The following is a 24,967-nucleotide window of genomic DNA, read 5'->3' on the forward strand; positions in this document are numbered from 1 at the left end:
GCGTGGAGACACGGAGAAGTGAGACACGATGGTGGAGATGGGGAGGGCATAGGAAGGAACGGCGAGCGGCCCTGGGCAGGGCTGGGGTAGCCCCTGCGGTCCGGGGCGGGCCCTACCGCTCCGCTACCCTGGTCTGAGTAACACAAATGCCGCCGGCCTTTACTACGCACGTGGCGCAGCGCCAGCGCACCCCGCGCCCCAGCTCACGGAGCCCTAAGTCAGTCCTAGAGGTGGAAGCGCGGGCGGGCAACCCTTCACCCCGGGCCACAGAGGAGCCAGGCCCTCCCCGAGGAGCCTGGCGCCAAAAATTGTGCTCCTGCCGGGGGAGACCTCACTCTGCCCCGGCCCCCCTCGGGGAGGAGCCGGCCCGAGCCCCTCCTGCTCCCCGCCCCGGAGAGGCGGCCCGGGGCCCGGGCGGAGGAAGTGAGCGCAGCGGGGAGGAATGCGGGCGGGCGGGGCGCGCCGGCCGGGGGCTGCGGGGATTGCCGGGGCGGGTGGCCGGGACAGCGGGCGCGGCGGGGCCGAGCGCGCGCGATGCCTCACTTCACCGTGGTGCCCGTGGACGGGCCGCAGCGCGGCGACTACGACAACCTCGAGGGTCTCAGTTGGGTGGACTACGGGGAGCGCCCTGAGCGGGATGACTCGGACGGTGAGGGCGCGCCCGGAGGGGACCCTGGCGGGGGCAAGAGGGTCGACCAAGTGGGTCCAGCGCTCAGACCTACACCGGACCTTGCGCGCACACGTCGGTGCCCGCCCCACTTTTCTTTACGCCGCCGCTGCCCACCTCCCTCGCTCCGCGCGGGCTGGCGCGACTTTGCTCGGTCCCCCGCGCGGGCGACTGGGCCGCCCTTCCCACCCCAGCTCCTCCCCCGCCGGCCGCGGGCGGGGGCTGCAGACGTGGCCGTCGAGGGAGGCCAGGCCCCGCGGTGGAGCGGGGCGGATAGCCCCCATCTCTGGCCCTTCCAGTCTTGGATCACAGCCCAGCCCCGTCCTTTTCTGTGAACCGACCCCAACCACTTCTCGCCCTGCTTCCCCATTTGGGATTCAGCGTCTCTGCCAACGAGACTGCCTTCTCCCTTCCAATCCCGTCCTCCATCCTTGGGCCTTCTTGCGCTCTAGAGGGATGTGCCTGCCTGAGAGGTCTATGGTAATTGCCTGCGTGCGTTCGTGTGGGTCTCAGGCGTGCAACTACAGGTACAGTAGTAGATGCTCTGTGGAGCACTCACGCAGAGCCAGGCGCGTCCAGGTGCTTTACCGTGAATTAACTCGTCTTATCCTCCCAGCTATCCCATGCAATGTCATTTAGGGAAGAGCGAACAGAGATGTGGAGCAGTTATGTGACTTGCCAGGGGCCCAGTACAAACCCAGGTTGTGAGGTTCCAGCGCCTTAGCCTGGAGGTAACTCCCTTCGTCCTCCCAGGCCTGCCTCTGCTCATGCCCCTTTCCCCAACTCCTACTCCAGGAAACTGTCCTTCCAGGGCCCACTTTTGGGGGGCAAACAACGGTGAAAACATGAGTCTCCATGTGTAGCAGCACAGGTATGTGTAATTGTGCTTGTGCAAGTGTGTAGTTGTGGCATCAAGGCTGAAGATGGAGTCAGGTAAGAGCATTCTCCTGGCCACTGTTATCTGCCTGGGTTGTCAGTAGTTAGGATAGTGATATGACTGATGATGACGAATGCCTGTGACATCTCTGATCATGATGGAGTCCTGTCGGAAATGGGTGTTAGTGACAGGTGTCAGGTGATGTGCCCTTGATCTGACTCTGATCTGTGATGGTGATATGTTTAGGACACATGGATGAGGTGACCCGTGCCAGATGTGGGTGATGGCCCTTTATATGTGGCCTGACTGCCTTGGAGGATGATGCTGGGGCAGTCAGGGAGGTGTGTGGAGATGGCATAGGACAGTGGCAGGGGAGGTTATAGGCTAGATAAACGTATATGCCCTGTCCCCTGCCCCCTTACCTGTCCCTGGACTGTGCTCCATCTCTAGGGCGAGCCTGGACCAGTGGGCAGGCAGAGCTAAGCTCAGCCTCCAGCCTGGCCCCGCCTTGGCCCCTCACAGGGTAACTGGAGAGACCTGGAGCCACATTGGCTGAGTCCTACCAGATCCCTCTAGGCTGGGTCAGCTCCTCCCACTACCCCCTGACACACACACACACACACACCTCCTCCTCTTACTAATTTTTAGCCTGACCTTGGCTGCAGAATGGGGGACACCCTGCGCCCAGGTGAGTGATTTTGATCCTTCTTGGTGGAGATTGCAAAGGGTTGGGAGGGCTCAAAGGTCCATCTCCTGGGGGTCTTCAACCTGGCACCTGAATCTCTCAAGGCCCATACCTCTCATCCAGCTCTACCCCCGCCTGAGGCACTTTCTAGAGGGGCACCCCAGGCAGGTGTGTGTATGCACAGGGATCCGGAGTGTCACACGGATCCCCACCTGCACTTGCTGACGGGAACACACGTACATGTGTATCTCACAGGCAGCTCTCAGGCCCAAACTGTGCTCTGGTTTACCTGGGGTCTCAAGTGGTATCTGAGCAGCATTTGCCTTGCAGGCGTGCCCAGACCTGCCCTGGAATTTTTGGAACAGCTCAGGCCTGAATGGGCAGCCTAAAGCTGAGTTCAGTGTAGACATCCAGCCACAGCTCAGACCCTGCTCTGCCCTCACCACCCCCACACCCCCACATTCCCACATCACATGTGAGGGAGGCTTTGGAGAACCCCAAGGAGTGCCTCCTGGAAGTCTGGCACCAGCTTGACCCTTTGCTGATGCATATGGGCAGTTGGAAGAGTGGGTGTTGCCATCTTTATTTCAGAGAAGAGGAAACCAATGCAGCACAGAGAGGGTAAGCAGGATGCTCTGGATCACACAGGGAATCACACACAGGAATCTGAGCCAAGCTATTGGCCTTTTGAGCAGCCAGAGGCTTGGAAATGTGTACCCTGTCCAAATCACATACCTCAGACACTCCTCTCCATGTGAAAGGCTGGTGCTGCACCCAAGGGTGTAAGCTGGGATGACTGCTCAACAAGGGCTGGACCGGGGCTCAGAGTAGAGACAGGAAACCTGAAGTCCAACCCCCACCTGGCTCCTGGGACTCAACTGGGTGACTTTGCCTCTGAATCTCTGAGTCTCAGTGTTCTAGACACTAAAAAGGGGTAAATGATATTTACCTGGAATGTTGTTGTCAGGACTGGAGGCAGCTCTTAGAAGGGCTCTGAGCTGCCCTGGAGTGAAGGCTGAAAGAGCAAGGGATCGACTGGGTCTTGGAAGACCATCTGCAGGCACTTTTCTTGGCCTGTTCTGTGCTCAGTTCAGCATGTGCTGGATACTAGTGCGGTCTCCTCAGAGAGATAAGGCATCAGTGGGGAGACAGGCTGCAGAGCACGAGTTTAGAATAATTTATAATTTCCAACCTAGTTCCACAAAAGAATCAGAAGAGGTATGCAACAAATGCCTCCCCAAAGAGCTATTACTGTCTGAAAGATCAGAAACCATGCACAGGAAGTGGGCAAGGTCTCTGAGAAGACAGATGGTGACTGAATCTAAGGAGTAAATTTAGCTTGGAGATTCCTGGCAGCCAAGGCAGAAAGAGAAGTAAGATGAACGCAGTAGCTGCCATTTTCTGAGAAAATAAAGCATCTGACTTCTTTAGGAGAGACTTCTTTTTTTTTTTTCACTTAAACAATAGGAATTTATTGTCTTACAGTTGTATTGCTAGAAAAGTGAAATCTAAGTGTAGCAGGGTTGGGCTTCCTCTCCAGTCTGTCACATGGCAGCCTGTCTCTATCTGCCTCAGTCATTTGTAACTCTCCAAATTTCTCTCCTTATGAGGATTCTATTCATATTGGATTAGAGCCCTAAATTGGTGTGCCCCAATCCAGTCTTGCCTTTTCTTAAGTAATACTATATTCAAGATCCTATTTAAAAATGACTGCATTCAAAAGAGTGGGGTTAGGACATGTACATATCTTCTTGGTGTCATGACTCAATACATAAACATATGTCCTTTGGACCCCTAAAAGCCATGTCCTTCCCACTTGCAAAATCCTTTCACACAATTCTGACATCCCAAAAGCCTTATGCCATTTGATGTAAAAATCTCATATATCTCAGTTATGGGTATTGTCCATCGTGGGCAAGTTTCCTCTCTGCCTTTATTTTATTTTTAAGATTTATTTTTTTAATTTATTTCTCTCCCCACCCCATCATTGTCTGCACTTGCTGTGCCTGTTTGTCTTCTTTGTTTTTTTAGGAGGCACCAGGAACCTAACCTGGGACCTCCAATGTAGAAGAGAGGTGCCTAATCACTTAAGCCACCTCAGTTCCCTCCTTTGTTGTATCTTTCCTTATGTTTTTCCTCTTGTGTCTCATTACATCATCTTGTTGCATCAGCTCACTGCACCTGCTCATTGTGCCAGCCTGCCATCCTGTTTGTCCTCTTTAGGAAGCATTGGAACATCTGCTCCCTTCTTTGTTGTATCTGTCATTATGCTTTTCTTCTTGTGTCTCTTGTTGTGTCACCTTGTGTCAGCTTGCCTTGCCTGCACGGCGCGCCAGCTCCCTGTCTTTAAGAGGCACTGGGAACTGAACCACAGACCACCCCCTGCCATGTGGTAGGTGGGAGCCCAGTTGCTTGAGCTACATCCACTTCCCTCCTCTCTGCCTTTAGAACTGTGAAACCCAGAAAAGAATCAACTGTTTCCAAAATACAATGGTGGAATAATCATCAGGTAGACAACCCATTGCAGAAGGAAGAAACTGGAAGGTTCAAAGAGGGATCACTGTGGAGCAGGTTTGGCTCAGGGTTGAGCACCTGCTTTGCATATATCACGTCCCAGGTTTAATTCCCGGTACCTCCTAAAAAAAGGGGGGAGAGGGGGTTCATAGTTCCCAAGCAAGTCACATTCTACCAGATTTCAATGCTTGAGAGTAATCTTTGGGTGCGTGGGTCATCCTCCCAGCTAGCTGGAGGAGCAGCCCTACACTGTCCAAACACCTGAGTGGTGGCCATTTCCTCCTTGAACACTGGGGTGGCAACCAATTCCTCTGTGAAACTTGAGGAAGTGTCCCCCCCCCTCTTCAAACATGAGGGTGGTGACCGCAACAGCTATAGTCAGCAGGGTGAAGGCCCCACTCTCTGGACTAGAGGATGGCCCTGCCCTTTCCAAAAGCCAGGGCACGAGCCCTTCTCTCTTGGCCCTAGGAGGTCTCTTCAGTCCAAACCTTTGCATCCATTGTTCTGTCCTTGTAGTCTTTCTTCATTTGGTCCTGTTTTCTGTCATATTCTCACATTCAGTCCAGGATGGTATATTAGTCAGCCAAAGGGGTGCTGATGCAAAATACCAGAAATTGGTTAGTTTTTATAAAGGGTATTTCTTTGGGGTAGGAGCTTACAGATACCAGGCCAAAAAGCGTAAGTTACCTCCCTCACCAAAGTCTATTTTCACATGTTGGAGCAAGATGGCTGCTGACATCTGTGAGGGTCCAGGCTTCCTGGGTTCCTCGGGCTCAGCTCCTCTGTTTTTGCCACAAGGTCAGCTGTAGACTATCAGGTGAATGGCTCTGTCTCTCTCCCTGGGGCTCCGGATTCAGATCAAACTCCAACATCAAAAACCCCCAACTCTGTCCTTTGCCATGCCTTTTATCTGTGATTCCCCACTCCCTTGGTGGGTGGGGACTCAACACCCTAATGACGTGGCTCAATTAAAGCCCTAATCATAACTTAATCGTGCCCAGGTACAGACCAGATTACAAACATAATCCAATATCTATTTCTGGAATTCATAACCATATCAAACAGATGGTGATGCTTCTGCTTGCATAAAATTGTCAAAAGCTTTGCTGGTCTTTCATGTAATTTATGGGGGCCCAAGCCATCAAGCAAGAGAGTCTTCCACAGACCTTCCTAGGTAATCAGATCTCCTTTCCTGACTTCCCATGAGATGGCTCATTAGATACTTAATTTCTTAACAAATTTCTTAATTTCTTTTGTGTAGGTGTGTCTGTATTTTATTTTCATTTCCCCTCCCCCCTTGTGGCTTGATTGCTATCTGCTCTCTGTGTCTGTTCACTGGCTCTTCTGCTTTTTTTTTTGCTTGTCTCCCTTTTTATTGCGTCACCTTGCTGAATCATCCTCTGCGGTACTTGCGGTCTGGGCAGCACTCTGTTGCGCTTGCTGGCTGGCGGCTCTCCACAGCATGCAGGCGAGCCAGGACAGGAACCCAGGGCCTCCCATATGGTAGATGGGAGCCTAACTAATTGAGCCTCAGCTGCTTCCCAAATTTCTTAATTTAATTTAACAAATGTCAGGGTTGGCCACATTCTCAAACTCTTTTCTAGGGAAACCTATCTGGAAGGCTGAGAATTTTTCAAATCAGTAAGTGATGGTTCCCTTTTTCTGTCTTTTTTTTTTTTAATTTTAATTTTTTAATTAACGACTTTATTTCAAATTCACAAAAAATAAAAGAACAGAAAAAGGCAGCTCAACAAGTTATGGAAACATTACTCCTAAAAAGTTCCTTTTCAGGCGCTTTTATCTCATCAAATTCCAACTGCTAACTCAGTTGTTCCTCTAGTATTCAGAAAGACACACAGATGAACACAGATTAGTAAATGACATAGTCAACATCTCCTTATTAATGAAAAAAAAAATGAAGAGAAAAAATATTCTTCAGGAGAGACACCTTTCTGTCACAAAAATCCAAGAGTAATTTTCAGTAGCTTCTTACTGAAGGGCAATTAACATAATGGGCAGTGTGGCTCGGTTCTCAGATTTTTCTTGTGGTTCCTTAGCCTCACCTTTAACAAGCATTATGTAGGATGTCTAAGGAGCTATGTGACCCCAAGAAGCTTTAACATGATTCAGTGTTAAACTGAACTGGCTTGACCTCCAGCTGTCTTTGTCCACAGTGCCACTGACATTACCTACATGCTGTCAGCAAAAGTGGGACTGAGCTGCTTGGCTCTCTCAGCTAGTCCAGGGTGTTAGATGAGGCAGATATACCACTTCACGTGCTTTGAGAAGGGAGAGCTGAGTTGGCCTTCGAAATGGTCCTCAGCACACTTTATCTGTCAGTCTCCTCCACTGATAACGAATCCACAATGCAGCACCTGCTGAATGGTTGTTGACTCAGAGAGGGCAACCAAAGTCTTATAACTATAGCAAGGGGATGTAGCAGATGGAGGGGGATACCAGCAACAAACAACAGAAATGAACGGTGGCCTATTTAAACATAAAAGTTTGGCTTGTTGCTCTCACAGAATCAGGTGTGGCTAGGATGTGGCCCAATCACACCACCATTCTGGACTGGTGACACTTCTGCCACCACCTCTATCACCAGACACGGTGCTAGCAGTGCTGGCCTCAAAACTGCATACTGCAGTCACACTTCCTGCCGTGCAACACCAAGGGGGCTTCCTTGAACCAAGACATCTGCTCATTCGCTGAGAGGCCTAGAGCCAGTGCTGTAGCTGCCAGGCTGTCTGGAGAGAAAAATTTACACCCAGGAAAGCAACACTTGGCATTTTCTGCTGACTTGATGGAAAGCTCCACCAGGGCTCCTTAGACTCAGAAGGGACAAAATTCGGAGAACAGGGAACGAACTGTGAGTGCTGGGCAGCCAAGAAAAAGCAGCCGATCGCTTTTTCTCCCTCCTTTCTGGGAAGTTAACTTGGATGGATGTAGGGCACTGTCCGCGGCTGGAGTCGGCCACACACCTAGACTGACCAAGAAGCCTGGTCTAGGGACCCGGACTCTGTCGGCCCAGCCCCCCTTCACCGCCCCCCCGCCGCCCCCGCTTCTGCTCCCCTTCCCAGTATCTGCGCAGTCCAGCGCCCACCCAGCTGGTCTTAGACAGCGACCCTGGAGGGCTCCTTGCGTCCACCTCCGCTTTCAGTACTGTCTCCTAATTGCCCTGCCTCCCAGCATGCCCCAGGCTACCGTCGACGGCGCCCACGCGGGGCATGATGGGGTAGCCCCAGGGGCGATCTTCTGGCTATGGCGACGGAAGTTACCCTGTACCGCTTCATCTATCTGAAGGGCAGCTCCTGGGAGGGCCCCGAGGATACTGAGCCCTTGGTGCCTGGGACTCTGGGTATTCCAGACAGATGGGGGGGAGGCGGCCCGAGGGCGGGCCAGAGCCTGGCCACGCCCCCAGCAGACTCCACCCCTTGATAGTCGTGTGTGTGTGTGTGTGTGTGTGTGTGTGTGTGTGTGTGTGTGTGTGTGTGTGTGTGTTGGTTTATCTGGGTACTTCACATTGGTTTCCTTCTCGAAGGAAGGATATCTATTGATGTTTGGTCACTCCACTCCTGAGTTGTATCTGGTCCTTTGAAGAGGCAGATAGAGTGTGATGGGGAAACTGAGGCCCAACTGTGGTCCTCCAAAGTGCTTCACAAAGATGAGGTTTTGGGAGCTGGCCTGTTGCCAGAGTGTGTCTGGGGGTTCAGGAGGCAGCACCTGACTGGAATTCTGTCCCTCCCTCTCAACAGGGCATGGCAGCCACAGAGAGAGCAGCCCTTTCCTTTCCCCCTTGGAGGCTTCCAGAGGAAGTGACTACTATGACAGGAACCTGGCACTGTTTGAGGTAGCTAAGAAGCCAATCTGGGGAGGTGTGGCAGGCTGGTGGGTGGGCAGAGGCCTGTCAGGACCCAACGGCCTTAGCTAAGCAGGCAGGCTGCCTTTTTATATCTCGGCTCCTTCTCCAGGGTCCCCTTTTCTGCCTCACTTCCTTGGCAGCCAGGCTGCGGTTCCATTGGCCCTTTGAACTAAAACTGCTTTTCCAGAGGCCACTCACAACCCCACCCCATTGTTACCTCCAGGGGTTAGCACCTTTGACTTCCCTGCAGCCCTCAGTAAAGTGACCACCTCCTCAGGATTTCCTCTCTTCCCATGGCTCCCAGGACTTCTTCCATTCCATTCTTCCTCCTGTGAATCATCTGTGTCCTTCCTGGTTGGCTCTTCCAACTCTGTCTCTTCTTGTTCACTGAGGCCTGGTCCTTCCAGCTGGACCCAGCCATCTCTTTTTCCACATCTGCTGCCTCAATAGACATGTCTTTGGAAAGATTCCCAAATTTGTGCCTCTCAATTTGAATTTTACCCCTTTCACACTTAAGCTCAGATTAAGACATGGTTTAAGACCCTGAACTCTGACCCCATGGATGTCCTGTAGGCTCCTCAATCCCCATATGCCCCAAAAGGCCTGCATCTTTGCTTCTCTCGCATGTGTAGGGTCCAAAGATAGCTGAGAGACAGAGAAAAGACTAAATGTGGGCAGGAGGGAGGTAAAGGCTTCACACTGGGAAAGCCACAGAGCAGGAAAAGCCTAGACCCGGGACTTGGGGATGGGGTAGTTTACAGAACCTGAGCCCTGGGGAGGCTCCCTGACCTGGGAACGCACCAAAGTTCTGTAGTAAAGGCCTTGACCTGACCCTTTCTGATGGGTAGGAGTGGGGGTGACTAGGATCCCACCCTGAGGATTGGGGTGGGTGACTGAGGGACTGGGCCCTGGCAGGAAGACCATTCCAGAAATTTAGCATTTGAGCAAACAGGTGAGTATTCAGTTGTCCCACACAGTCCTTTTTTTATTTCCTCAGTTCCCTGGGGTGAGTGGGGTGGGATTTGTGGAGGAGATACAGGCAGAGGAGAGCCTGAGAGGCCCAGACATAACTGGGAGGTAGCCAGGCAGAGCAGGCAGGATGATGTGTGCCATTCGCCTGCCTGCCAGCCGTGCCCAGCCCCGCCCACTCTCCCCTGAGGAGCTGGTTTCTCAAATGGACTGGCAGTGATTGCAGCCAAGGTGAGGCAGAGGAAAGCAGCAGCTGGGCTGGGGCTTTGAGTGTCATTGGTTTGGGTGTGGCACCCACATCCGCCCAATTGACTGACTTGGGCTTCCCCAGTCAAGAACTGGGATCAGGCCCAGGCCTGCCTCACGGTTTGGCCCGGGTCCAGGCCGGGCTGCTGGCTACACACAGGTAGCTTGGTGCTGGGCTGGTGCACTGCCAGCTTGCCTCGTGCCTCTGTTTACAGGAAGAGCTGGACATCCGCCCCAAAGTGTCATCACTCCTGGGTAAGCTTGTCAGCTACACCAACCTCACACAAGGTGCCAAGGAACATGAGGAAGCTGAGTGCGGAGAGGGCACCCACCGGAGAGCAGCCAAGGTGAGCTGGTCAGAGGTAGCAGAGCGGCCACACCTGGGAAGACAGACACAAAACCACAGAACTGGCAGTTTCCCGCATGCCAGGTTGTGGGTAACTTGAGGGAGGTGTGTGCCACGTGTGAGGAGCATGGAGGCAGGGTGCTGGGTGCCTCAGGCTCGTGGAGGCTTCAAGGAGTCAACTAAGAAGGAGCTCCTCAGGGGGCCCTCAGAAATGACAATGAGCACCTTCACTGGATTCCAGGCACTGGGCTAAGCAGTGGGTCTGGGTTCTCACATGATCCTCACAACAAAGTTTTGTGGTACTATCATCATCCCCATTTTACAGACGAGGAAACTGAGTGTGAGGGATATTAAGTCACTTGCCTAAGGTAACTACCCCACTAGACAAGACCAATGTGTTACACTGGGAGACAGATTTACTGTGAGACGTGTAACTATGTAGAATATCCGCGTCACTGGCATCGCATCAGGAAGGGTAAGAGTGCTGCTTGGTGTCCCTTGGGAGCTGTGTGACCTAGAACAAGTGACCCCACCCTCCTACCCTCACTGGGTTAGTCCAAGGCTCCACTCGCCGGCTCCTCTAATGGCTTCTGGGTTCCTCATGTGCCAGATGGGGGAACGTGTGTGTGTGATAGGAACTTGACACAGCCTCTTGGGGCCTCCCTATCCTCCTCGTCCCCATTGCCTGGTCACCTTCCAGCCCGCCTCTGTCTTCGGGATGACCTCCTTGCTCAGCTCCTCTGTGTGACAGGACTGAGTTTACCTGAGGGCTGGGGGCTTTCCTGCATGCTGTTTGGAGGTGAGGGCTTCCCCCCTCCCCCTTCCTCCTGACGCCCTGAGGTTTGGGAAGCAGCTGTGTGTTTGAAGGAACTCGGGTCTGGCACTGGCTGAGGGGCTCTTGTGAGGTCAGCACAGGCAGAAGGAGCTCGTGGGTGGGATAAGCCGGGTCCCCAGCATCAGACCTGCGCGTGACGTTTGAGCCTTCCACAGCTCGCCCTTCCAGGAGGCAAACCAACCCATACTCCACACAGGGCAGCTGACACCTGGTCCTGAGGTCTCCCAGCCCCAGCCCCCACCCCATCTGGCTGGTTGTGGGTTTGCTGGCATGTTCTGGTAGCAGAGAACCCTGTCTGTCCCTCCCACTGCCGTGAGACTCCTCTATACTGCTTTTCCTCTTATCTTTTTTTTTTAAAAAAGATGTATTTATTTATTTCTCTCCCCTCCCCCCCAGTTGTCTGTTCTCTGTGTCCATCTGCGTTCATTTGCTGCTTGTTTTTGTCCACTTCTGTTGTTGTCAGCAGCACAGGAATCTGTGTTTCTTTTTGTTGCATCATCTTGTTGTGTCAGCTCTCCATGTGGGTGGCACCATTCCTGGGCAGGCTGCGCTTTCTTTCGCGCTGGGTGACTCTCCCTATGGGGCACACTCCTTGCACGTGGGGCTCCCCTACGCAGGGGACACCCCTGCGTGGCAGGGCACTCCTTGCGCACATCAGCACTGCGCGTGGGCCAGCTGCACACGGGTCAAGGAGGCCTGGGGTTTAAAATGCAGACCTCCCGTATGGTAGACGGACGCACTAACCACTTGGCCAAGTCCGCTTCCCCCTCTTAGCTTTTGAGAGCAGTGCCCACAGTGGTGGCGGGACCCGTGGGTAAAAGCCTCCTCCCAGGCCCTCCAAGCCAAGTCCAGGGAGCTGATGACTAAGAGAAGCTAGCCCAGGTCTCAACAGGATGTCACCAAACCTGGGTTGGGTGAAGGGCCGGGGGTCCTTGCCTAATGGGGAGCCCATGGGGATGAGGGGGACACGGAGTGTCCCAGCTTCAGTGGCTTGTTCATAGAGGCAGGAGGAGCCTGGACGAGTCTGCAGGGCGTTGACAGGAAGTTAGGGAGTTGGGACAGCTGAGCTGTGGTCCTTACACAGGGCAGGTCTGAGCAGGGACCGCAGAGAAGGAAGGCTTGAAGCAGGAAGGGCGGGCCTCTAGCCACACCATGACAAGAAACAATGGCAGCCTCTCTGTAGCAGCCGCTCCAGCTCTAGCCCCGTGTCCTTCTGAGGCTGCGGAAGGTTATTTGGGGATGCAGAAGGCATTTCCGGCCCTCCCTTTCCCACACTGCCCTTTTCCTAGAGTGACTCAGCCAGAGGTGGGGGTGGGGATGGGAGCCCTTGCTGCCACTACCCAGTGGGTGGTCCAGGGCCCTGAGGAGGACTCGAACAGAGTCCTGATGAAGTGTACCTGTCCCCTGCACTGGGCAGGACCGTTTGAAGGCCCATTCATTCTGGCCTGGGCCCTTCCAGGTCCTTCTGCGGTCCCTTAGGCCACATATAGCCTCCTGCCCCAGGCCTGCACCCTTCAGAAAGATTCCTGGGGTCACGTAGTTCTTTTGCCTACCTTTCCCACCCCAGCCCAGGCCTTGGGCTCCAGGGCAGCAGGAGGCTCAGCTGGGGCACAGCGAGCGCTGCAGGATCCCCTAGCCTGGGCTGCACTTGTGCAGGCTCAGTTCTTCGAGAAGACCCCAGCAGTGTCTGTGTTCTCTGCCTCTGCCCTGGCCTCCTGGCCCCTGCCCTGCCCTTGGATTCCTCTGCCCTTAGACAGTTAAGAAATCTTGCCTTGGTCTGCACATTAGGCCTTTCTTACCTGCCCTACAACCCGAGTTTCTCCTCTTTGCAGAATTTTCCCAACAGGAAGTTTCAGGGACCTTGAGAGGCACCACTCACTGGGTTTAGAGTACCTGTTGCCTACCTGAAGGGCCTGCTAGTGATAGAACAGTGAACAGGCCAAGTCTGCCCCAGTATAGTCACGAGACATCTGAGCAGACAGTAAATTATTGTGACCTCTAGTGACCACTATGCTAGAAACAGTTAAGATGTTGAGGGAATGCAAGAGGGAGTACCAGTTCCACCGGAGGCAACCTGGGGAAACTTCCTGGAGGAAGTAACAGTTAACATGGGTCTTGAAGCCTCAATAGGAGTTTGCCAGGTAGTGAGGCAGAGGTGACTATCCCAGGCAGAACCCAGCATGTGCCAGGTTCACAGGCTCACAAGAACACATTTCGTCAGGGACTAGAGCTGACAAGGAAGGCAAGTGGGTGGACCTGGTGGCCCAAGCCAAGAAGTCTAGACCACACAGTGGATTACAGGGCTAGACACACAATTTTCAGCAGGGATAGTTTTCAGAGCTCTGGCAGCAAAGTGAGCTGGAGTGTGGAGAGGTGGAGAGGTAGACAGAAGGCACCACCCAGGTGCCCCAGGTGGAAGGGACTCAGGCTAGGGGACAAGGCAGGCTGATGTAGGGGCTGCATGGGTGGCAGATTGGGCAGGACTCAGGATCCTGGACTGGAGTGGGGAAGTTGGAGAGCGGCAAGGATGGGATGGCTTCTGGGGCTCTGGTTTGCATGACTCAGGACCCCTGGGTGAGAATGTGAGTCTCTGAGACAGACCCCTCTTTCCAGAGGACAGGAAAAGGAAGAGAAGGGTGGAAGGGGAAGCAGTAGTACCTTGAGAGGAAGGTGAGCTTCAAAAGATCACACATGGGGAAGCGGACTTGGCCCAGTGGTTAGGGCGTTCGTCTACCACATGGAAGGTCCGCAGTTCAAACCCCGGGCCTCCTTGACCTGTGTGGAGCTGGCCCATGTGCAGTGCTGATACACACAAGGAGTCCATGCCACACAGGGGTGTCCCCACATAGGGGAGCCCCATGCGCAGGGAGTGCGCCCTGTAAGGAGAGCCGCCCAGCGCGAAAGAAAGTGCAGCCTGCCCTGGAATGGCGCCACACACATGGAGAGCTGACACAACAAGATGATGCAACAAAAAGAAACAGATTCCCGTGCTGCTGACAACAGAAGTGGACAAAGAAGAACACACAGCAAGTAGACACAGAGAACAGACAAGGGGGGGGGATAAATAAACCTTTAAAAAAGAAAAAACAAAGATCACACAAAGAATCAGGGTTCACACCCTCTTGAACCCTCGTCAATATCAACATCCTGGCTGACCCCCCAGCCCTGTCCCCAGTCCCCACCCCCCCTCCACCCTGTCCTCAGGCAGAAAGCCCTGGGGGTGGGAAGCTGCTGAGTAACCAGGTGGCCCTTCCGAGGGGGTGGGTAGCTGGGTCCATCTGATGCTCTGTGTACCCCGTCCCCTCCTGCTCACACAGGCACCCAGAATGGGCACCCTCATGGGGGTGTACCTGCCCTGCCTGCAGAATATCTTCGGGGTCATCCTCTTCCTGCGGCTGACGTGGATGGTGGGCACGGCGGGCGTGCTGCAGGCCCCTCCTCGTGGTGCTCATCTGCTGCTGCTGTGTGAGTACCCGGCTGCGGTGGGCCGGCCCCTCCCCCGGAGCCCGCCGGCCCCCTGCTCAGCCAGGCCCTCCCTCCCACAGACCCTGCTGACGGCCATCTCCATGAGCGCCATCGCCACCAACGGCGTGGTTCCAGGTGGGTGAGCGCCACCCCAGGCCTGGTGGGGGAATCTGACCCAGATGCCGCCTCGACGACGTCCCCAGATCCCCCTCGGGGCCCTCCACGGTGTTCTGGTGGCGTCCTCTTCCCTGACTCCAGGCTTTCACCAATGCTTAGGGGCTTCCCAGCCGGGCGAAGTTGGAGATTGCAATTCTGTTTTGTAGATTTTTTTAGTGTAAAAGGAATCCAAAAAACAACAGAAGAGGGCGATGTATGTTTCCCATAAAAAGGTTCGAAAGTGTGGAAAAGCGTTGAAAGTACCCACCCATGGGAAACGGACTTTGGCCCAGTGGTTAGGGCGTCCGTCTACCATATGGGAGGTCCGCGGTTCAAACCCCGGGCCTCCTTGACCCGTGTGCAGCTGGCCATGCGCAGTGCTGATGTGCGCAAGGAGTGCCGTGCCACGCAGGGGTGTCCCCCGCGTGGGGGAGCCCCCACGCGCAAGGAGTGCGCCCGTGAGGAGAGCCGCCCAGCGTGAAAAGAAAGTGCAGCCTGCTCAGGAATGGCGCTGCCCACACTTCCTGTCCCGCTGACAACAACAGAAGCGGACAAAGAAACAAAAGCAGACAAAGAAACAAGACGCAGCAAATAGACACCAAGAACAGACAACCAGGGAGGGGGGGGAATTAAATAAATAAATAAATCTTTAAAAAAAAAAAAAAAAGAAAGTACCCACCCATAATCTCACCATCCCGAGTTCATACTTCCAGCTTCTTGGTATATGGCCTTATGGTCTTATAACGTATTGGCAGAGATACATAAACATATGTATGAGTGGTGTGTTTCCCTAATGTTGGAATTATTTTTTAGCAAATTCTCCATGCTAGGACACAGCCTGATAGGGTTATGCTCCTACTTTTGGGTCCCACTTTCTCACTTTTGGAAATGTTGCTGTTTATGAACCTTGAATGGAAATCTCTATTCACACCCCTGACTGTTCCCTCAGGAGTGAGTCCAAGAGGTGGGATTACGTAAGGAAAGTGAGTGACCTTTTTTAGGTTTCTTAATCCTTGTTCCCAGATTTCTCACCAGAGAAGTTATATCAGCAGCGGATACAGCCAGCAATATGGGAGCACTCCTATGCCCTGTCCCCTCCCCAGCCCTGGGGCCCAGGGTGGACTCTGCCAGGCTCGCCTGGGTCGTTAGACTCGGATAGCAGCACAGAGAGTTGGCCATCGTCACTCACCTGGTGGCATGGCCCTGCAGAGGGCTGAGGAACTGAGATGAGACACACCTAGGCAGACCTAGGGCTGCCCAGTGAAGTAGTCCTTTCCCGGGCCCCTGCTGAGCGCTGGAGTCAGATGGGAGTGGGGTCCCAGCCCAGCCCCACCCCTGCCTAGCTGTGCAGCGGGGGGCAAGTTTCCCAACCCCTCTGCTCATCTGTCAGTGGGAAAAAAGCAGTCCTTGCCTCCCTGAGTGGTTGTCAAGGGCTGTCCTGGGGGAGACCCCCTTAAAGAAGAACCAACCTCAACCTCTGTCTGCTTTCTCTGCTGCAGCGGGGGGCTCCTATTTCATGATCTCCCGCTCACTTGGACCAGAGTTTGGAGGCGCTGTGGGCCTGTGCTTCTACCTGGGAACAACATTTGCAGCAGCCATGTACATCCTGGGGGCCATCGAGATCTTGCTGGTGAGTCAGGCTGAGCCATGGTCAGCCCCGGTTGTGTCCCAACAGTCCCTCCCCCGAGAGCCCAGGCCCCATGGGAGTAAGTGCACTGCTCAAGCCAGTTTCCCTCCCATTCCCTTGCCAGTTTGGGCCAGTCAGGGAAGAGGCCTGGCTGCCTTCATCCATCTGGGCACAGTCTTGGCCATGGTGGTGCTCTGTGAGCTGTTGCTTTAGCTCAGTGATGAATCTTGGTGGTGACACGGGTGGCCAGCTCTGTCTCCCTAGGACTCTATGCCAGGGCCCTTCAGACGCCGCCTCTCCTTGCCCTGAATCAGTGAGGGAGTGGAGCAGCCCCAGGACCCTGCCAAGAGGTTGGGGTCCTCCAGGAGCCCCGCGGTGCTCTGGTCAGCCTCCCATTCTCCTGAACTCCCGCAGGCAGTGGGAGACGAGGTGGAGCAGGGGTGGGGAGCACAGGGCGTGGTCATTCCTGGGGATCCAGAGGGAGGGAGATGTAGGAGGACTGCCCGGGCTAGTCTCACCCAGGTCCTCTGCCCACGATGTGGACCCTACTCCTGGGGTCTGTTTTCTTTGTGTGTTGTTTCCTTTTCTATTTCTCACATTCCTTCTATAGTTAGTATTTAGAATCCTTCTGTAAAGAAAATTTCTCTCTCCCTCTTGTTCATTGCTGTAATTCTGTGCTTTGTCAGTATGGCCTCATGGATATTATTTTATACTTTGAATTGTAGTGTGATACTATTATGTATGTTGTTGCTCACACTGTTTTACCTTTGGCACCTCTTAAAGGTTAGCACCTGTGCCTCGATCATCAGCATCTCTTTTTTTTAATAGCAATTTTCTTGACATATCATTTATACTATACAAGTCACCCATTTAAAGTATACAATTAGTGGTTTTGCTGTAGTCACAGATCTGTGCGACCATCACCACAATTTCAGAGCATTTCCATCCCTCCAAAAAGAAATTCTGTCCTCCCTAGCAGCCACGCCCCGTTCTCCCCGTCGCCAGCCCCTCACAACCTCTAATCCCCTTTCTGTCTCACTAGATATGCCTGTCCTGGACATTTTATAGAAATGGAATCACGCACTAGGTGGTCTTTTGTGATTGGCTTCTTGGGGATATTCTTTTAAAATGGAAACCAAACAACAGGTTTCATTCTCCAGATAGGAGAGTGAACGCTTTTTGTCCTTCTTCTTGTTGTTAGACTTACATTGCCCCACCAGCCGCCATTTTTTACCCAACGGGGGCTCACGACACATCGAGTGCCACCCTGAACAACATGCGGATATATGGGACCATTTTTCTGACCTTGATGACCCTGGTAGTGTTTGTTGGCGTCAAGTATGTGAACAAATTTGCCTCGCTCTTCCTGGCCTGTGTGATCATCTCCATCCTCGCTATCTACGCTGGGGGCATCAAGTCTATTTTTGACCCTCCTGAGTTTCCGTAAGTAGCTCAAGACTCTGCCCAGGCATTGCACTCACAGGCCTCACGCCATGTAGGACGGCCTTAGGTCTCAGAGACTGCGGGGCTGGGAACAGACTGGGAACGGCCTCCAGCTGAGCAGGTGCCGATGCTTCCATCCCCTGCAGGGTGTGTATGCTGGGTAACAGGACCCTGTCCCAGGAGCAGTTTGACATCTGTGCCAAGACGACTGTGGTGGACAATGAGACAGTAGCCACCAAACTATGGAGCCTCTTCTGCCACAGCCCCAACCTCACCACCGACTCCTGTGATCCCTACTTCCTGGTCAACAATGTGACTGAGATCCCTGGCATCCCTGGTGCAGCTGCCAGCGTGCTCCAGGGTGCGTCCTCCCTCTTGTCCTCCCACCCCTGAGCCCACAGGCTGAGCAGGAGGCAGAGATGACTGTGGAAAGAGAGTGGAGCACAGAGCCGGCCTTGTGTGGCCAGCTGAGGAGGGGGGCAGTTCTGGCTGCCTTCCTGGCCCAGCAGTGTGCTCTTGGCCTGGCTCCTTGTGGCTGGGTTTCAGGCGTGCAGAGCAGAGCCTGTCTGGCCAGCGTTCCAGGCCTGCAGCACCTCCTGGAAAGTTCTGGCAGCCTCTCTCACCCCCCCACCACCAGCCCCCTGACATTGCCTGGGGATGTTCCCACACGAGCCATAAAGGGGCCTCTGTCTAGGAGGCAGGCAATGGCAGGACTCTGGCAATGGTGGTTCAGCCACCTTTGCTTGTCACTACTTCTCCCCTGTGGCCAGAGTGTCCCTGAGGTTGACTCTACAGTCCCTGGGCTTCAGCCACCCTCTGTGCCCCCAGAGCCTCTCTGCATCTGCGACCTTTGGTAGGGGAGCCGGGTGGGAATATGGTGGTGATGCTGCTGCCCCTGCAGAAAACCTATGGAGCTCCTACCTGGAGAAGGGCGAGGTGGTGGAGAAGCGCGGGCTGCCCTCCGTCGACGCCCTTGGCTTGAAGGAGAGCCTGCCCTTGTACGTGGTGGCTGACATCGCCACCTCCTTCACGGTGCTGGTCGGCATCTTCTTCCCCTCGGTAACAGGTGAGCCTCTTGCCCACCCAGCCAGCCCTGCCCCCACTCCGGGGCGCCCCTAAGCGGGTCTTGTCTGTTCTTGGAGGAATCATGGCTGGGTCAAACCGCTCTGGGGACCTCCGCGATGCCCAGAAGTCCATCCCAGTGGGGACCATTCTGGCCATTGTTACAACCTCCCTTGTGTGTATCCTTTCCCAGGCCTGGGGCAGGGAGGGCAGGGCAGGAGGCACGAGCCCGCGCCAAAGTTGCCAGCTGGCATGCACGTGCACAGAGCCCTGGGTGCAGGTGCCCCAGCTGAGTCTGCTGGCCGGCACTAGGGCGACGGGACGTGGGACCTCTGTGGGGAATGAGCAGGAGTGAGCGGTGGTGGTGGAGGCTTTGCTTTCCTTGACGCAGCCTCAGACTTCAGCAGTGTGGTTCTGTTTGGCGCCTGCATCGAGGGTGTGGTGCTCCGGGACAAGTGAGTGAGTTGAGCCCCTCCCTGGAGCAATGGGCTCATCTTTTGCCTGCCCTGACACCACATGGGCCTGCCCACATGTCCTCAGCTTCTGGTTGCCAGTGGCAGTCTGTCAGGCCCCACCAGGACTTTTGCCCCTGAGAGAATATTGGCATCAGGGTCAGGGCTGGGCCTAGAAGGAAGGAGGAGCCAGCCGAAGGGTCTTCTCTGGTCAGGGTTCAGAGCCCTGCCCGCTGTAGCCATCCTTCCTGCCCTCTGCCCCTCACACCCCTCACGTCAGATGGCCCCCAGCTGCAACAGGGCTTGGGGATGCTCCTCACACGAGCACAGCCTGAGCCCGGCCCCTGCAGGTACGGCGATGGCGTCGGCAGGAACCTGGTGGTGGGCACCTTGGCCTGGCCTTCGCCCTGGGTCATTGTCATTGGCTCCTTCTTCTCAACTTGTGGTGCTGGCCTGCAGAGCCTCACAGGGGCGCCACGCCTGCTGCAGGCCATTGCCAAGGACAACATCATTCCCTTCCTCCGGGTGAGCCCTTCTGCGCCTCCCCATGTCCTGGGTGCTCTTGGCCCCTCACACCAGCTGGTGAGAGGTCGGGGCTACAGAAGGGGTACATCCTGCTGGGCTCCCAGTGGGCCCAGGGCAGGCAGCCAATATGTGGAGGAAAGGACTAGAGAGGTAGGGGGTAGGGAAGCTTGTGACACCTCTGGGGATGGGCATGAAAGCCAGGCTGGGGCTCGAGGCCCGAGGTGTGGAATGGGGGTGCTAGGACCAGCCTCTTCCCCTGCTGAGCCTGCTGACACTGTGCGTGCAGGTGTTTGGCCATGGGAAGGCGAATGGTGAACCAACGTGGGCACTCCTGCTGACAGCGCTCATTGCGGAACTGGGCATCCTCATCGCCTCTCTTGACATGGTGGCCCCCATTCTATCCATGTGAGCTGGGGGCAGCGCAGAGGGTGGGCGGTGGGTGGTGGGTGGGTGCACCCCCTGTTGCTGCCTTCTTTCCCGGGAAGGTTCCCGGAACCCTCAGCGCTCCTCAGCTGGGGACCCAGCCCCTCCCCATGACCGTTATGGTGCTGTGGGCCCAGCTGAGAGACTTCGCAGGAGCTGCCTGCCAGAGCCAGCCTACCCCTACATTCCGGAGGGCGCCAGGCACTTAGGCAGAGGTGGTAAGGAGACCAACGGGTCCCACACCCCTCTTAACAGGGTCTGCTGGCCCATCAGGCCTGGGCACCTGTGGGCAACTCCCAAGAGCAGGCAACCACAGAGCAGAGGACGTTCAAGCACTCAGTCCCTGGTGCCTCGGTGAAGGCATCCATGAGTTTTCAGAATCACTCTCTTTCAGCTCCCGGCATGAGCTGGGCATTTGTGGCTGCCATTGCCTCACAGGCCGTGGTCAGCATGTGTTGATTTCCAGGCGTCCCTGAGGCAGAGCGTTCCCCCTGCTCATATTGGGCCACTCCCTCTTCTCCTCGCATCCAGCTCTGCTGCAGATGCTCCCTCTTGCTTGTTCAGCTGTCAGGGGCCTACCCTTCCCTTCCCTGCTCAGCCCGCAAACCCAAAAGCCTCCCAGCCACAGCCGGGCCTGAGGAGTCAGCCCTCTCTTCCAGCTCCACACACCTTCGCCCACTCCTGCCCGGCTCACACGTGTGTACCTCTCAGACTCTTCTTGCTGGTCGTCTTGCATGGGGACCCCTCACTGTCCAAGCCAGAGGATACATCTCACCCTTTGTCCCAAGGCTCTTCCTGGCAGCATCTGATGGGGCTGCCCCTGCCCCCTGCGAATTCAAAATGGCCCCGTCCTGTTCTCCACACCTACCTCTCCTCCCCTCATCCAGTTGGCCATGGCATCTCAACACTGAGCACTCCTCACCCATCCTCTGCGCCATCCCTTTCAACCCCTCTGCACTTGCCCACCCCTTGCTTGCAGCCCTTTCCCCACCTCCTGTGCCTGCTAGGTCTCACCCAACCCTAAGACCTGATTCTAGGACCCCTTTTCTGCACCACTTCCATCTGCCCCAGGCAGGGTGGACTCCCTTGGCTGTGAGAGTGGGTGCTGCCAGGCTGAGAAGACCTGAATGGCCCAGTTTCTGGCCAAGGCCAGCCTGAGGAGGGTCAGGGACATCAGGAGCCTGCCTGCCAAGGAGGCCACCTTGCACCAGCCACTTCCCTGTCCTGCAGGTTCTTTCTGATGTGTTACCTATTTGTGAACTTGGCCTGTGCTGTGCAGACACTCCTGAGGACCCCCAACTGGCGGCCCCGATTCAAGTACTATCACTGGTGAGTGCCAGTTGGACCCCTGACACAGAGTGGACAGGATGCTTTGAAAATGAGCCAAGATCACTAATGAGATGCTGAGGAGACCAGGAGCCCCGTCCTGGATGGGGTTTGTGTTTCCTGAGCAGCAGCCGCTGTTGGGGAGGATTGTGGGGCTTCTTGCCCCACCCAGCTTAGGACATGGGACCTGTCAGGGCCATCAGGACGGTCTCCTGGTCTTGCCCTGATTCTGTCCCCCTGGCCCAGGGCACTGTCCTTCCTGGGCATGAGCCTCTGCCTGGCCCTGATGTTTGTCTCCTCCTGGTACTACGCTCTGGTCGCCATGCTCATCGCGGGCATGATCTACAAGTACATCGAGTACCAAGGGTGAGTGCGGGGCTGCCTTAGCTGACAGCCTACACATGCGTGTGTAAGCGGGGAGTGTGTGTAGGCTGGCCCCCTCATACACCAGGGTCTCACCAGCTTGTGGCGGCACCTGCAGGGCTGAGAAGGAGTGGGGTGATGGGATCCGAGGCCTGTCCCTGAGCGCGGCCCGCTACGCACTGCTGCGGCTAGAGGAGGGGCCTCCTCACACCAAGAACTGGCGGTGAGTTGACAGCGGGACTGGCAAGGGTCACCTTAAGGCTCTCAGAGGGTGGGAGGGTCAAGAGTCCACGTTTCCCATCTTGGGGATGCCAGGGGTGCCATCCTTCTTGTTGACCCCTGGATTCACGCTTCCAAAATCTGTGGGGGCCCATGATCCAAAGAGGCAAGATGAGGAGGGGCTTCTGGAAACCTCCGGCTCTGCTCTCAGGCTGCCTTCCTATCCGGCCACTGCAGGCCTCAGCTGCTGGTGCTGCTGAAGCTGGACGAGGACCTCCACGTGAAGTACCCACGGCTCCTCACCTTTGCCTCCCAGCTTAAGGCCGGCAAGGGGCTGACCATCGTCGGTTCTGTCATCCAGGGCAGCTTCTTGGAGAGCTATGGCGAGGCCCAAGCTGCTGAGCAGGTGCCTGCTGCAGGGGGCTGGGGGTGGGGAGCTGAGCCAGACCAGAGGGTTCTGGGCTGCAGCTGGCACGTAGGGGAGGGACCGGCCCAGCCCAGCCAGGTGGACAGTGCTGGTGCCACCCGAAAGCTGGATCAAGGTGGGTAGAGCTGTCCCATCTCGAAAACATCCCCGCCTCCACGAGGTTGTGCTCTCGGGGCCTCAGGAGGGAGCCTGTGGAAGGGGACCCAGTGCCTTCTGACCCGGCATGTTCCCCGCAGACGATCAAGAACATGATGGAGATCGAGAAAGTGAAGGGCTTCTGCCAGGTGGTGGTAGCCAGCAAGGTGCGGGAGGGGCTGGCCCACCTCATCCAGTCCTGCGGCCTGGGCGGCATGAGGCACAACTCGGTGGTGCTGGGCTGGCCCTACGGCTGGCGGCAGAGCGAGGACCCACGAGCCTGGAAGACCTTTATTGGTGCGTGTGGGGCCGGGGCCTGCGCTGGGCTGGGTGGGCCAGGAGCTGGGGGCCAAGCCAGGTGGCAGGGGCCTGAGGGACACAGGCTGGCGGTCAGCAGTGCCCCTCCCCCCAGACACCGTGCGCTGCACCACGGCTGCCCACCTGGCCCTGCTCGTGCCCAAGAACATCGCCTTCTACCCCAGCAACCACGAGCGCTACCTGGAGGGCCACATCGACGTGTGGTGGATCGTGCACGACGGCGGCATGCTCATGCTGCTGCCCTTCCTGCTGCGCCAGCACAAGGTGCGCCCGGCGGGTGGGCGTGGGCCCGAGGCTCCCTGGAGCGGCCACTGTGGCTGAACCACCTCGCCCCGGGCCGCAGGTGTGGCGGAAGTGCCGGATGCGCATCTTCACAGTGGCCCAGATGGACGACAACAGCATCCAGATGAAGAAGGACCTGGCCATCTTCCTGTACCACCTCCGTCTCGAGGCAGAGGTCGAGGTGGTGGAGATGGTGAGCCCCCGGCCCCGCCGGGCCCTGCTGGATGCCCTGACCCACCCTGCCCGGTCCTCATGGCCCACCCTCTCCCCAGCATAACAGCGACATCTCTGCATACACCTACGAGCGGACCCTGATGATGGAGCAGCGGTCCCAGATGCTGCGGCAGATGAGGCTGACCAAGACAGAGCGGGAACGAGAGGTCAGTGGCCTTGGCTCGGGCCGGGGGCGGGTGGCTGGGTTAGGCCTCGGTCGACACCATGAGGCAGGGGTGTCAGAATGACTCCTCCCGGCGCCACCCAAGCCAGTGCCCGTTCCTCTGCGGCAGGGTGCTCGTGCTGTGCCCAGCCTTCCTTTTCCCAAGGCACTGAGGCTACATCCCCTGATCGTCCTCAGGCCCAGCTGGTCAAGGACCGGCACTCAGCCCTGCGGCTGGAAAGCCTGTACTCAGACGAGGAGGACGAGTCTGCAGCTGGCGCTGACAAGATCCAGATGACGTGGACCCGGGACAAGTACCTGGCAGCTGAGGCCTGGGACCCCAGCCACGCCCCCGACAACTTCCGGGAGCTGGTGCATATTAAGCCGTGAGTGTGGTAAAAGGGATCCAGCCACATCAGGCCCGGGGGTGGCGTGGGGGCAGACAGCTCTCGGGGTGGACCGGGGATGGGGCATCTTAGCCAGGTGGCTTCCCATGACCTGTGAGCAGCCGCATTGCCTGCAGGGACCAGTCCAATGTGCGGCGCATGCACACAGCCGTAAAGCTCAACGAAGTCATCGTCACACGCTCCCATGATGCCCGCCTGGTCCTCCTGAACATGCCCGGCCCTCCCAAGAACAGCGAGGGGGACGAGAACTGTATCCTTGGCAGAGGGGTGGGCAGTGGGGTGGTGGAGCTCCTCTCCACGGGTGCGCTGGGCAAGGTTGCCCAGCTCTGGTTGCCCCTTGAACCCGCTGCCGCCTCCTTGACCTGACGCCCTGCAGACATGGAGTTCCTGGAGGTGCTGACTGAGGGCCTGGAGCGGGTGCTACTGGTGCGGGGTGGTGGCCGGGAAGTCATCACCATCTACTCCTGAGCCCAGTGCGGACTTGAGGCCTGGAGGGAGGTGTCCAGGGTAACAGCGTCCGCCTGCCAGCCCTGCTTCGCCCGGCCCTGCCCTGGACCCAGCTTTGGTAGGTCTCCTTGGAGACAGGGCCAGGGCCTGGCAATGGAGATGGATCCGAAGTCCTGGGGGCTGGGAGGCTGGGGGCCTCTCCTGTTCAGCACGCCGGAGGTCTGCCCTGGCTGAAGACGACTGGTGGGGCTGGCATGGGGCTTGAAGGGAGCCTGCCTGGCCTGGCCCAGGAGCGCTATTTATTGCATATTTATTGTTTGGCTGTCACCATCAGAGAGGGGGGGAAGCGCAACAAGGAGGGGGTCTGGCCCAGCCCACCTGCAGGAAGACTTGGGCTCGGGCTACTGGGGGCAGGGACGCCCAGCAGGCCTGATGGAGCCTTCAGAGCTGAGGCCGTTTTTCAATAAAACTATTGTGTGCTTCTGGGCCTCCTGCTGCCCGCTCTGTTTCCCC

General features: G+C 56.3%; 1 protein-coding gene across 1 annotated transcript; it reads left to right on the forward strand.

Annotated features, from left to right (window-relative positions):
* Window positions 1-474: 474 nt before the first annotated feature.
* SLC12A4 (solute carrier family 12 member 4) lies at window positions 475-24,936 on the forward strand. The gene is given in 25 exon segments (XM_004459639.5): window positions 475-649; window positions 8,499-8,593; window positions 10,036-10,167; window positions 14,319-14,435; window positions 14,437-14,466; window positions 14,547-14,601; window positions 16,122-16,252; window positions 17,451-17,692; window positions 17,839-18,053; window positions 18,594-18,758; window positions 18,835-18,933; window positions 19,152-19,209; window positions 19,557-19,731; window positions 20,018-20,136; window positions 21,385-21,483; window positions 21,727-21,846; window positions 21,962-22,066; window positions 22,300-22,468; window positions 22,726-22,921; window positions 23,037-23,206; window positions 23,286-23,417; window positions 23,497-23,604; window positions 23,799-23,986; window positions 24,124-24,257; window positions 24,384-24,936. Coding segments are annotated over 25 exon segments (3,261 nt in total). The 5' UTR covers window positions 475-534; the 3' UTR covers window positions 24,476-24,936.
* The last annotated feature ends 31 nt before the right edge of the window (window positions 24,937-24,967 follow it).

This window comes from Dasypus novemcinctus, chromosome 18 (assembly GCF_030445035.2).
Source record: "Dasypus novemcinctus isolate mDasNov1 chromosome 18, mDasNov1.1.hap2, whole genome shotgun sequence".
In the NCBI taxonomy this organism is placed as follows: Eukaryota; Metazoa; Chordata; class Mammalia; order Cingulata; family Dasypodidae; genus Dasypus; species Dasypus novemcinctus.